At 41.0% G+C, this 12,256-nt stretch overlaps 1 protein-coding gene across 1 annotated transcript in view; it reads right to left on the bottom strand.

Annotated features, from left to right (window-relative positions):
- Positions 1 to 32: 32 nt before the first annotated feature.
- LIPH (lipase H) overlaps positions 33 to 12,256 on the bottom strand; it is a 50,656-nt gene continuing 38,432 nt past the window's right edge. The window contains exons 9-10 of the mRNA XM_046658111.1: positions 4,084 to 4,257; positions 33 to 2,568 (exon numbers count right to left, since the gene is read on the bottom strand). Coding sequence (XP_046514067.1) covers positions 2,481 to 2,568; positions 4,084 to 4,257 — 262 coding nt within the window. The 3' untranslated portion in view covers positions 33 to 2,480. The remainder of the gene's footprint in view (positions 2,569 to 4,083; positions 4,258 to 12,256) is intronic.

Raw genomic sequence — 12,256 nt, 5'->3', positions numbered from 1 at the left:
GAGGTCTTTACTCACAACCAAACATGGTTCCACAGGGCTCACAAGACAGTGTTTATTTAATAAATATTTCCTGAGCACAGACTATATTGTAGGTACCTCACTAGGCACGCACCCCCTGCCTTGCAGAGCAGTAGTGGAAAGACAGACATTAATCAAATAATCACACAAATAAATATTTTTAAAATACAACTTAAAAAGTGCTAAAAAGGAGAGGTACGGTGTGCTACATGGAGAAATGAGGTCCAAGAAGACTTCCCTGAAGTGACAATCAAGCTAAGCAGGAGATAATTGGTGAAGACGGGAGGGAAGAGGGTAGACTGCAATTTAATTGGATTTGGGATTCAGGCAGATACACTGACCAAGAGAAGGGGAGAGAGGCAGAGATAACAAGAGACAGTGAAAAGTTCCAGGGGCCTTGGGAGAAAGACTCTAGAAGAGAGGGACCACACTTGTAACTGTCTTCATTTCTCCGGATCACTGTTATATGAAACTCATTGAAATTCACTTCCACTCCAGTGAACAAATTTCCTTCCTTCCTTTACTCATCCATTTATCCATTCATTCATCCATTTGTTCATCCATCCACCCATTCCACAGCGAGCCAGGTAATGTGCCATGAGACACTAGGAGAAGAAGCTAAGAGAGATCCACTGGGCCAAGAAGTTTCTAAATTGATAGAAATTCTATTCTTGGCATTTTCTTGCTGTTGTTTTGACCCCCTGCTTACCAGGCAAGGCAAAGAGGACAAAGAAGTGACCATGCTAATCAAAATACAGGACCAGTAAAACGCTACAAAGAAATCAGGGCTTATCAGCACACTGATCTCTCTGCCCACAATTGCTGAGCAAACATGGGCAGGAGGAAGGTTGATAAGATGTCCAAGTGGGCAGGAGCATCACTGAGCATTACTGCTGTCAGAGTTCAGCCATTCACTGCAGGCATTACTCACTTAAGTGAAATAGACTCCATATTTGCTACCTATATAAATCTGTAAGATGTGCCACACAGGAATATATTTACAGAGTTCTATAATTTATGAAATAGAGAGTCCACTTCTTTAAAATAAAGGCTGCTCTCACAGGAAACAGTAGAAGAACCATCATTTGGATGAGGAGGAAGTTACGAGTGGGACTTGTGACACTCAGGAATCCCAGGAACCTTTCCTCAGTGGCCGCAGTTATGGGATGGGTGGTGTCCACCCCTCTGGCTCTGTCACTGTACTGGGCATCTGACCACAGGGACCATCGTCTCTTGGTTCTGACATCTCTGGCCTTGGCCCTCTGGGGCCTCTTGACTTGGCTGCTGTTGTCATTCCAGATTCACAGATCACACCTACCCCTGGAGAAGCCTAAGAATTCCTCAGACTGAAGGCTTCAGATGCTCCAACAGGCAAACCGGTTCATGCTTTGAATTCCCATGTTAACAAAACAAGCTAACATTACTCCAAAAGTTAACGTTAATTACCTCTAACACGTGGGATTATGGATAGCACGTTTTCACTTTGCATCTATGCATTTTCTAAATTTCCTTCAATAATCATGGATTGCATTAGTAATAAGGAAAAAGAAACATTTGTTAAGAATTGCTTAAAATGAAGATTGCCTATAAAGTGATCCTTCTTTACCTTAAGTGAAAAACGAGCTCTGCCTGCTTTCGCCTGCCTCTCTCTCCATCCCTGGTCACTGTGAGCGAGGCTGGCCCACTGCTTCCCCTGCCCGTCTTCCTTCCTCCTCTCACTATCTAGTCCCAGCAGCTGCCCTCTTTGCTGTCCCCACCTCCTCCTACACCAACCCCAATTTAGAAAAGGTGAGAAGCCAGGGGTAAGGCTTTCCTGCCATCCCAGAGCAAACAGCCCAAGAGAAAAGCTGATGTTGATTAGGAGAAGCTCTCTTATTGCATCTTAGATAAACCATATCAAAATAAATAAAAGCATATTCACATTTATCAAACCACTCACGGATGTGGCACCCATAGGGTTTCAAATAGCCCTCCACACACTTGCCTCCCAAACCCACACAATAGCCCTGTGAGGTAGGTCGGTTTCCATGCCTTTCTACATGCGGGACCTGGAGGAATTTGGCACAAGGAAGGTGGAGTCGAGTCCAAAGTGAAGTCTCCAGTCAGCCCTTCCCTGTAGGACGCTGACTGACCGCCATCATGGGCAGAATTGCCGGAGTGACAGACAGCAGAATTGACAGGTTGGAACAAAGGAGGCCCCAGGACACAGCCAGACAAGGCACTGAGCTGTCGGGAGCCTGGCTATTTCTGACTTGCCCTACTTAGGGGCTCCCTTCCCCAGACTGTTTTATAATCCAAGATCGTTTGACATTTTGCAATGTGACATCCAGAGGACAACTAATGGAAAAACGCTGGTTATTCCATACTTTTTGTGCCTTGAGGAAAAGGCTAGGTGAAGCTTTTAAAAAGCCTGTAGTTGTAGCTTTCTTGATGTTACTGGTGCCCACGTGTCCTGACAACAGTTACATTTGCAACTTGGGGCAAAGAATAGGTTTGAAGACTGTTTCAACGTTTTCCATCAGCACAAGATCATACCGACACAGCTGGGGCCTATAAAAATAAGACAAAATACCCTTGTCAATAAAAATACCCCATTCTAGTAAAGTAAGTTGCACTATAGCCTTAGGATATAAAATTATTTAGCAATTATTTCTAACGTTATAGGAAAATTCTTATGGTAAATAAGCAAAGCAATATTAACAGCAACAAGAAAGCAGGATGTAAAATTTTATTTACTACATAACTTCAACTAGGCTTAAAAATCATAATAGAAAGATATTTAGAAAGAAATAACCAAAAATATTAACAGTGGTTGCCTCTGAATAATGTCATGATGGGAGAGATTTTTCTGCTTCTTCACACTTTCTGTACTTTCCAGATTTTATAAAATGAACATGTCTTCCTGGGACAATCAGGAAAAAAAGTATTAAAAAGTCCCACAGTTTTAAGATGTAATGAATATCCTCTCAGAAGAAACTTGCATTATTAAATGTTCTAGGGAACCCTAAACTTTCAGGAAAAAGCAATTTATAAAGTACCAACTGCTCACATCATTCCTCGTCTCTCTCCATCCATAGACTGGATGCTAGGACCAGACGCTGGAGGGGTGCTAGTCACAAACATACAGCCCATCACAGCTTTGTTCTTTGTCCCCCTCTTTGTCTCTGCCTCCCACTCTACATATACACACACATTGTCGTTTATTTTTTCTAAACCAATTGAGAATAGATTATTTACCCCTTAATACTTCAGTGTGTATTTCCTAAGAAGGAAATTCTCAGCGCAGTTATCAAATTTAACATTGATATAGTACTTTTATACTGTATCAATGAAATAAAATACTCCAATTTTTCTGTACCTTTTTTTATACTAAGCTGTTTTATCAGTTTGCCAAATTATGAGGTTTTCTTTTCTACAACAAATTATCAACTTGTGTGGATGGAAACTAGACTTTTGATGTTGAACATGATGTAGTCTATAAAGAAGTTGAAATATAATGATGTAAGCCTGAAATTTATAAATGTTATAAACCAATGTTACCTCAATAAAAAAAAAAAAAATACCAACTTGCAAGCAGTGTGGGTGAGTGGTTAGAGAGGAATTATATGTCTAAGCATATAACAACATTATTTCTTTGGATTATTGGGTCATTTATCATTTGTTTTTTCCTCCCCAAAGCCCCAGTACATGGTTGTGTATATCTAGTTGTAGGTCCTTCTAATTCTTCTATGTGACCACCACCACCACCACAGCACAGTAACTGACAGAGGAGTGGTGTGGTTCTCAACCGGGAAGTGAACCCGGGCCACCAAAGTGGTGAGTGCCAAACTGCAACCACTAGCCCATCAGGGCTGGCTCCGGGCCATTTATCTTTAAGTACACACCAGTAAAATTTTCTTGGATGACTGAGCTACTTGTTTTTATCAAGTCTATTTTTGGAAAACACTTCTCTTCCTTCGCTGTGATTGATGAAGTCTTGTTGAAACATCAGACCAAGCAGATTGGACAAGAACGAATAACATCTTTGGAAAACAGGGGCTTGTCAAACCCTGCCTTACAGCTCACCTCTCTGGATGGGCAAGTGACCTTAACTTCATTCGGAGAATTCTGAGCTTGTACTTCGGGCCTATTACAGATCCTGTAGAGAACACCAAGGAAATGTCTGCCACTTCATCCAGATCTTGGTTAAATCTTGCAAGTAGACTCACTTGGTGGTATTTCTGAAACGTTGTGGGTTCACTGGAAGGAAGAAATAATATTTTTTCAGTGGATATACATTGCTAATGAACAAAAACAGTTTTGAAGCCCACAAATCACTCGTAATTAGGTGGGCACTTGACCCAACAGCGTGTACTAGCCAACTTTCGTGGGCAAAGTCCGCTGGATTCCAAAAGACTGCATGAGTGAAGCTGCTGACCCCAGCACTGATGAAACGCTACGACATTAGAGACGTATGTGCTGCCCACTATATGCCAGACAGCATCCTCATCTCTTGATATGTCTCCGATCCACTAAAAAATTCTGCAAGGTGAGTATTATTATCTTCATTTTACAGACAAAGAAACAGATGCTTGCCGGGTCACAGGGCTTATCTGAGCAGTGCAAGGATTCGAATCCAGTTCCGGCTGTGTTCAAAGTTATGGTCTTTCTATTGAACTGCATCACTAGAGGCAAATGTATGCTTTTAGCCAAACTAGATACTAAGCATACTAAGTTGTGCTTGAGCATATATTTTTTCAGTCCTGCCTCTCAAAAGCAATCTTAAAATAACTAAATACCAGGTTCCAATACTTTTTCCCAAATGTGTGGAGATGTTTCCTACAGTGGGAATCCCAAATTGAGCCTGAGGGTGCATTCACTGGGGAGGATCAGCTCAGTCAGTGTCTCTCCGGGGAGCTGGGAGAGCAGGCCATGGAGAAGTGAGGAGCCCTCCTGGGTTCAGGAGCAGGAGGCTTGCTCTAGAAATGAATCCTTAGTTTGGAGGAGGGGCTGTGGCTGAGGAGGTGTCTGTCACCCCAGCCTTACTGGAATCACGTCTAAGGCCTGAGAGCAGAAGTGCCACAAGTAAAACTAATCTGAAAGGTGCCAAGACTTTGGTTTCTAAATACTATCTCCACTAAAAGGAACCAGGGCTCCCTAGAGGAGTGGTTGAATCCAGGGCAAGGGCAGGGAAAGTGCAAAGTGATCCTGGAACAACCCACGTGCCAAAAACTAAAGAAGTGCTCAAAGAATGATGGAGATGTTCAAAAGAATATAGACTCGAACAAACACATAGACAAGGAAAACAGATCGGTGGTTACCAGAGGGGGAGGGAGTCGGGAGAGGGAAAGGGGGTACAGGGGCACACATGGACAGTGATGGATAAAAACTAGACTATTGTGGTGAACATGATGTAGTTTACACAGACGCTGAAATATAATAATGTGCACCTGAAATTTACACAATGTTGTAAACCAATATGACCTCAAGAAAATAATTTTTTTACAAAAAGAATATAGACACACTTCACACCCATTACAATGTCTACTATACAAAATAATAATAATAATAATAATAGCAAGTATTGACAAGGGTATGGAAAAATTGGAACTCGTGCACTGTTGGTGGGAATGTATTGTAAAATGCTATAACCACTATGGCAAACAGTATGTAGGCTCCTCAAAAAATTAAAAATAGGGGGCCGGCCCAGTGGCACAGCAGTTAAGTGTGCACGTTCCACTTCGGCGGCCTGGGGTTTGCTGGTTCGGATCCCAGGTGAGGACATGGCACCACTTGGCAAGCCATGCTGTGGCAGGTGCCCCACATATAAAGTGGAGGAAGATGGGCATGGATGTTAGTTCAGGGCCAGTCTTCCTCAGCAAAAAGAGGAGGATTGGCAGCAGATGTTAGCTCAGGGCTACTCTTCCTCAAAAAAAAAAAAAAAATTAAAAATAGAATTATCATATGATCCAGCAATTTTACGCCTGGGCATATACTCAAAAGAATTGAAAGCAGGGTCTCAAAGATATATTTGCACACTGGTGTTCATAGTGGCATTCTTCACAAGACCCAACAGGTGGAAGCAACCCAAATGACCACCAATGGATGTCCACCAATGGATGAATGGGTAAACAAAATGTGATACACACGTACCCTGGAATACTATTCAGCTTTAAAAAGGAAGGAAATCTCGTCACATGCTACAACATGGAGAACTTTGATGACATTAAGCTAAATGAAATAAGCCAATCATTAAAAGACAACTGTTTGATTCTATTTATATGAGGTATCTAAAGTAGTCCAATTCACAGAAATAGAAGGTAGAATAGTGGTTTCCAGGGGATGGAGGGAGGGGAAATGGGTGTTGTTATTTAATGGGTATAGACTTCAGTTTTGCAGGATGAAAAAGTTCTGGCGATCTACTTCACAATAACTTGAATATACTTAACACTACCAAACTGTATACTTAAAAATGATTAAAATGGTAATTTTTATGTTACGTGTTTTTTATCACTATAAAAAATGCATTAAAAAAGGCACAGAACAAGCTTGAAGAGCTCCCACTGGCCAGATTTGGGACAATTTGAATATCAAAATAAATAATGATAGTAACTGATTATGTCTCCATTAATAAAATAAAAATCCAGGTGTCCATATTGAGATAAACAAATAGGGGCCGGCCCTGCAGACGAGTGGTTAAGTTCGCGGGCTCGCGTCCGCGGCCCAGGGTTCCGCCGGTTCGCATCCTGGGCGTGGACATGGCACCTCTCATCAGGCCACGCTGAGGCGGCGTCCCACATGCCACAACTAGAAGGACCCACAACTAAAATATACAACTATGGACTGGGGGGATTTGGGGAGAAAAAAGTAGGGGGAAAAAAAGAAGAAGATTGGCAACAGTTGTTAGCTCACGTGCCAATCTTTAAAAAATAAATAAATAAATGAACGAATAAATAGATGGGGAGAAGAGAATGCTTTTCCTAAATGTTGAATGAGAAAAATCACCATTTGGCAACTATCATAGTAATAATTAATTCAACCACAAAACCTCAAAACTAGTGGGTAAAAGTGGAGGAGTAATGGAACATTTACATGGTATCAAAGCACCTAACCACAAAATACTTATTAATTACAAAGGGAAAAATAGTAACTTTCCAGTAGAAAAACTTGGCAGAAACATCTTAATCAATTGACCCACCATAACGAAACAAATCCAAATTGTGAGCCTCCTAACAGGATGCCCCGAGACCACATAGCATCACTGCTGTGGTGTTCTTGCCAAAGATGCATAGTCGAAACCTAATCATGAGGAAACATCAAACAAACCCATATTGAAGACATTAAAAATAATCGACCTGTAATCTTCAAAAGCGTCAAAGTCAAGATCAAGGAAAAACGAAGAACTGTTCCAAAGTGCAGACTAATGAGGCAGGACAACCAAATGCAACCAGTGATCCTGAATTGGATCCTTGAGCCACAAAAGACGCTATTAGGACCATTAGTAAAACTAGAATGGGGTCTCAGGATCAGATGGTAGTAATGTATCAATGTTATTTTTCTGATTTTGATGGTTAATTGTGGTTATGTAGGAGAACGTCCTTGTTGGTAAAAAATAGACACAAGGTTGATGAGGCAGCGTGTCAGCGACTACTATTGAAAGGTTCAGAAAAAGAAAAGGTTCTTAGTACCACTGCAACTTTTATGTAAATTTCAATTTTTCACAAAAAACGCCAATATGAAAGGAGTAGTTTAACCAAAATCTCCTCAAAAAGGGTTATAAGCAGCACTGTTCTGGTCCTCTCTTGATCAGAGCGCAAGAAGAGCAAGAGAGATTCCCTTCCCACTTCTCCAAGAGCAGGTGGGGAACCACAAGAGTGCAGGGACTGCAGGAGATGGTGACGCCACCTGCAGATGGCAGAACCTGGTGGTTGTGGAGGGAGGGTGGAAGGGGGAAAAGGAGACCTCCTGGAGCTGATCAGCTTGGCTATAAGGACAGGTAAGATCCCCTCTTCCACCTGAAGGGATGTCTGGAAATACCTGGGGAGGCACTAACCAAAGGATTGGGTTCATACAGGAGTAAATGGAGTGAGAGCCAGCGAACTATGGGTTATGACCAATAATAAGAGCCAGCTATCTGTTTCTGGCAGTATGGTGCACTAAATACGCTGAACACAACTCATAATGATGGATAACATTAAAACAAAAACAACAAAAAATAAAACTAAAAGCCTTTTAAACTGCCTTGAACTAAGAAGAACGTGAAGAATATTGAGAAATCCCAAAAATATGTGAAAGCAGAAATCCAAACAGATAAGAGGGTTGCTGAAATTCCCTTTTGCCGACCTTGTTCGAAACTTGGTAACCTTGAGCTTCATTTTCATGACCTCGCAGTGCAGTAGGACAAGAAACAAAGTCTATGGGCCGCTAAAGGAGGGGAGTTGAATTAAAGACCTCTGGCGGGAAGGGTGAACTAAAAATGAATTTGAAGTAAACAAATCTCGTACTGCCTCAGGGGACAGAAAATTCCCCGCCTCAAATCTTGGCACTGGCGCTGAGAAGCTGGAATGCAGGCTGCCCTTCCCAGGGATCCAGCAGCTCAAAGTCGAGCTACTCGCGGTCCGAGAAACCTCAAGTTTAGAAATTAAAAGGTCCCAGATTGACGGTATCCCCAGGAATTTGACAGAGGCAAATGCAAATCCTTTCCGGAGAAATCCTACTTCTACACAGATCCTCAAAGAATTCCCACACATAGACAACAAAATAAGAGCATTTGAAATTTAAGGAAAAAAAAAAAACAAACGCTTTTGAGTTGCAGGCTTTGTGGCCTCTAGCCGTGGGCGGGAGGATGCGCTCGAGCGCAGGATCCTGGCTGGCCCGGCAGCGCCGCTGCCTGGTCCCCACAGCGAACGCGCGGCAGCTGCAGAGAGGGGGCTCCTCCGCTGGAGCCCCGCCACCTCGAGGAGCGGGGCGGGGAGGAGAGGGCCGAAGAGGCCGGCGGGTCCGAGTGGTCGGCAAGACTGGGCGTGCAGCGACTTTGGGCTGTCGGGGCGATCTTCCCAGAGGAGGCGCGTGCCCAGGGCAGACCCCGGGCACCTGCTGCTCTGCAGGCTGGGAGCCAGGCACAGCGGCCTCCCCGTGTCCCAGCGTCCTGATGGGACCTGAATCGCTAAAAGCAAGAAGAAAGAGGGAAAAATGCAAAAGATCGGAATGAAGAAAACCTACCAAAAACTTCTCAGGATTGTCAAAGAACATACAAAGCTGCGCTTAAATGTAAAAAATGTGATGCGTGAGCTGTCGTACTCAAGCAGTCTGGCAAGCACTTGCCTGTGATTATCGCTCTCAGCCAAGTGGTTCACTGTGGAATTTCAAACTGCCTGAGGGGTACTGGGAAAACGTCGAGGCACAGACCCAAAATAATAATGACCATGAAAGGAAAGAGTGAACGAAAGTCCACCGCTGAGTACTACTGTATTCCTCTTCTTGGGAAGGGGAAAATGTGGGGGGAGCAGCCTGACTTCACATAATGTCCTCTGGAAGAGGTGGAATATCACCCTAATGCTGCAGCCCAAGAATCATTTGCTGTTTCAAATCAAGAAACGTGCAATGGTGAGCAAAACTCCACACATTTTCCAGTGCCCCAGGGGGACCTCCCAAACTGAACCCTTGTGTTCACCTGTCTGAATAACAGCCAATAAAAACTACAGAAGCAAATCTCTCAGGAAAGTAATTTTTAAAAGATGCATAACAATGGAATAAAATTAGAAATCAATAAGAACAGAAGTAAAATTGGGAAATTCAGGAACACATGGAAATTAACACCTCCTAAACAATGACTGGGCAGAAAAAGAAATCGAAAGGGAAATTGAAAAATACTTTGAGATCAATGAAAATAAACACTTAGGAGTTACAGATAATGCAGTACTTAGAGGAAAATCTATAGCTGTAAACGCCTATATTAAAAGAGGAAGAAAGATCTCAAATCAATAACCTAAACATCTACCTTAAGAGCAAGAAAGAGAAAAGCAAGCTAAACCTAAAGCAAGCAGAAGAAAGGAAGTAATAAAGATTAGAGCAGAAATAAATGAAATAGAGATTTAAAGAATAGAAAAAATCAAGAAAACCAAAAGTTTATTCTTTGAAAATATCAACAAAATCAACAGGATTTTGGCTAGGTTGGCTAAGAAAAAAAGAGAGAAGACTCAAATTACTAAAATCAGGAATGAAAAAAGGAACATCACTACTCAACTTAGAGTAGTAAAAAGGACGATAAAATACTATGAACGGTTGCACATCAACTAATTAGATAACCTATATGAAGTGGACAAATTCTTAGAAAGACACAAACTGTTGAAAATGATCAAGAAGAAATAGAAAATCTGAACAGGCCTATAATAAGAAAAGGGATTGAATTAGTGATTTAAAAAATTTCCTGCAAAGAAAAGCCCAGGCCCAGGTGGCTTCATGGGTGAATTCCACCAAACATTTAAAGAAGTATTAACACCAATCCTTCACAAACTCTCCCAAAAAATAGAAGAGAAGGAAACACTTCCCAACTCATTCTATGACGCCAATATTATCATGATATCAAAACCAGACATCACACAAAAAAATACTAAAGATCAATATCTCTTATGAATATAGATTCTAAAACTTCAACAAAATACTTCAACAAAATCCAAGAAAATACAAAAAGGATTATACAACATATACAACTGCCACAATGACAAACTGGGAGATATCCCAGAATGCAAAGTGAGTTTAACATGCAGAAACCAATTACTATAATAAACCATATCAATAGAATTAAGGACAAAAACCAAATGATCATCTCAAAACATGCAGAAAAAGCATTTGACAAAATTCAATACCCTTTCAATATACAAGCACTCAACAAACTAGAAATTGAAAGGGACTTCCGCAACGTGATAAAGAGCATTTACAAAAAAAGTTAATATATACTTAATATTGAAAGACTGAATGCTTTCCCTCTAAGATCAGGAGCAAGACAAAGATGTCTGCTTTTGCCACTTCTATTCAGCTTAGAAAGAGGTTCTAGCCAGGTCAATTATGCGAGAAAAAGAAAGAAAGGACATCCAGATTGGAAAGGAATAAGTAAAACTCTCTCTATCTGCAGATGACCTGATCTTGTAAACAGAAAATCCTATGGAATCTTCTAATGAGTTTAGCAAGCCTGCAGGATACAAGATCAATATACGAAAAGTCAATTGTTTTCCTATACACTATCAATGAATAATCCAAAAATGAAATTGAGACAATTCCATTTATAATAACAACAAAAAGATTAAAATACTTTGGAATAAATTTAACATAGGAAGTGCAAGGCTTGTGCACTGAAAACTACAAAATATCACTGAAAGAAGTTAAGTAAGACCTAAATAAATGAAAGACATACCATGGTCACAGATTGGAAGACTGCCCATTATTGATACAGCAGTACTTTCCAAATTGATCTACAGATTCAGCACAATCCCTATCAAAATCTTAGTTGCCCTTTTTTTCTACAGAAATTGACAAACTGATCCTGAAAATCCATATGGAAATTCAAGAGACCCAGAATAGCCAAACAACTTCAAAAAGACCAAAGATGGAGGGTTCACACATCCTGATTTGAAAATTTGTTGTAAAGCTACAGTAATGCTGCAGTAAGCTACAAGACAATGTGGTACTTGCATAAGGATAGATATGTAGATCAATGGGATAGAATTGAGAGTCCAGAAACAAACCCTTAGGTTTGTGGTCAATTGATTTAGACAAGGGTGTCAAGATAATTCATGGAGGAACAATAGTCTTTTCAATAAATGGTGCTGTGACAACTGGATATCCACCTTCAGAGGAATAAAATAGGACCTCCTACCTCATACCATATGCAAAAATTAACTCAAAATGGATCAAAGGCCTAAATGTGAGACATATAACTATAAGGACTTGCATCCAGAATATATAAAGAACTCTTGCAACTCAACAGTAAAAAGATAAGTAACCTAATTTAAAAATGGGTAAGGCACACAAAACCCTGCACCCAGGTGTTTAGATCAGCTTTATTCAAAGTTGTCAAGACTTGGAAACAACCAAGATGTCCTTCGGTAGATGAATGGATAAACTATGGTACATCTAGAAAATGGAATATTATTCAGTGCTGAAAGAAAATGAGCTATCAAGCCATGAAAAGACGTGGAGGAGCCTCAAATATTTACTACTAAGTGAAAGAAGCCAATCTTGAAAGGTTTCCTATTGTATG

The sequence above is a fragment of the Equus quagga genome, chromosome 4, assembly GCF_021613505.1.
Source record: "Equus quagga isolate Etosha38 chromosome 4, UCLA_HA_Equagga_1.0, whole genome shotgun sequence".
NCBI classification, from domain to species: Eukaryota; Metazoa; Chordata; class Mammalia; order Perissodactyla; family Equidae; genus Equus; species Equus quagga.
Note: the sequence above shows the minus strand (reverse complement) of the source record. Positions and strands in the feature narration are given on the sequence as shown.